Here is an 877-nt window from a genome sequence, read left to right as displayed (position 1 = left end):
GATGATACAAATCCAAAGGTGCCGTTGCTGTAGAAGGCGTGTCTGACGAAGTCACTTCTACGAAGGCGGAATCCACGACAACCACCGAAGCGCAGGTGATGCTCAATGAGACTACTGAAGCAGTTGAAGTTTCCTCTGAAGTTCCTCCTGCTGCGTCTCCTGAAGTCCCTCCTGGAGTGCGAGTGAATCAGGATGATGTCAGTCTCATTAACTTCCCCGGTGAGACGTCGATGGCTTTGTCGGTTGGCCAAAAGAACCTTAACGTGCTTTGTTGTATTTAATATTGTTTTATGCAATCTTGTTATAATTTATTTTCTTATGCTGTCGTTATTGATATCGTGTATCTAATCCATTATTACTTATGAATCCAGTTGTTATCATTGATATTCAATTATTTTTATTCTTTTCATAATTGTTATTATTCGTGATTTATTCACTGGGTCGATGCATTATGTTTACTAAGCATTCCCTTCCAGAAAATGTATAGTGTTAATCTATTTTACACCATACACAAACTGACTCTGACTTATGGTTACAGTGTCCCACCAGAGACATTTTTTTTTTCTCTTTTTAATCGTCCTCAGTCTATTATTATCTGATCTCAAACACATTTACATATGATGAATTTTTCAAGCTTCCATTTGTGGCTGTTAATACTGTACATACCTATATCCATTTTGCAAAAATGTCTTACCGATTTGTTATTGTTTACAACCCTTTGCATATCCGTGTTTCAATATTTATGATTGTTACACAGGTGTGCTTAGATGTATTGCAATGGATATCAATTCATTGCATCTTTTCCAAGAGTTGCCTCAAATTGCGAATATTCCACCGTGTTTTATGAGTAGTTTTAAGAGAATGTGTATATTGACAT

The 877-nt window shown here is 36.5% G+C and overlaps 1 protein-coding gene across 1 annotated transcript in view; it reads left to right on the top strand.

Moving 5' to 3' along the window:
* The window catches only part of LOC119588139, a 40,789-nt gene that overhangs the window by 14,065 nt on the left and 25,847 nt on the right, over positions 1–877 (top strand). The window contains exons 6-7 of the mRNA XM_037936845.1: positions 19–242; positions 758–769. Of these exons, the coding sequence (XP_037792773.1) occupies positions 19–242; positions 758–769 (236 nt within the window). The remainder of the gene's footprint in view (positions 1–18; positions 243–757; positions 770–877) is intronic.

The sequence above is a fragment of the Penaeus monodon genome, chromosome 23, assembly GCF_015228065.2.
Source record: "Penaeus monodon isolate SGIC_2016 chromosome 23, NSTDA_Pmon_1, whole genome shotgun sequence".
Taxonomy (NCBI): Eukaryota; Metazoa; Arthropoda; class Malacostraca; order Decapoda; family Penaeidae; genus Penaeus; species Penaeus monodon.
This window is presented reverse-complemented; position numbering and strand designations above follow the sequence as displayed.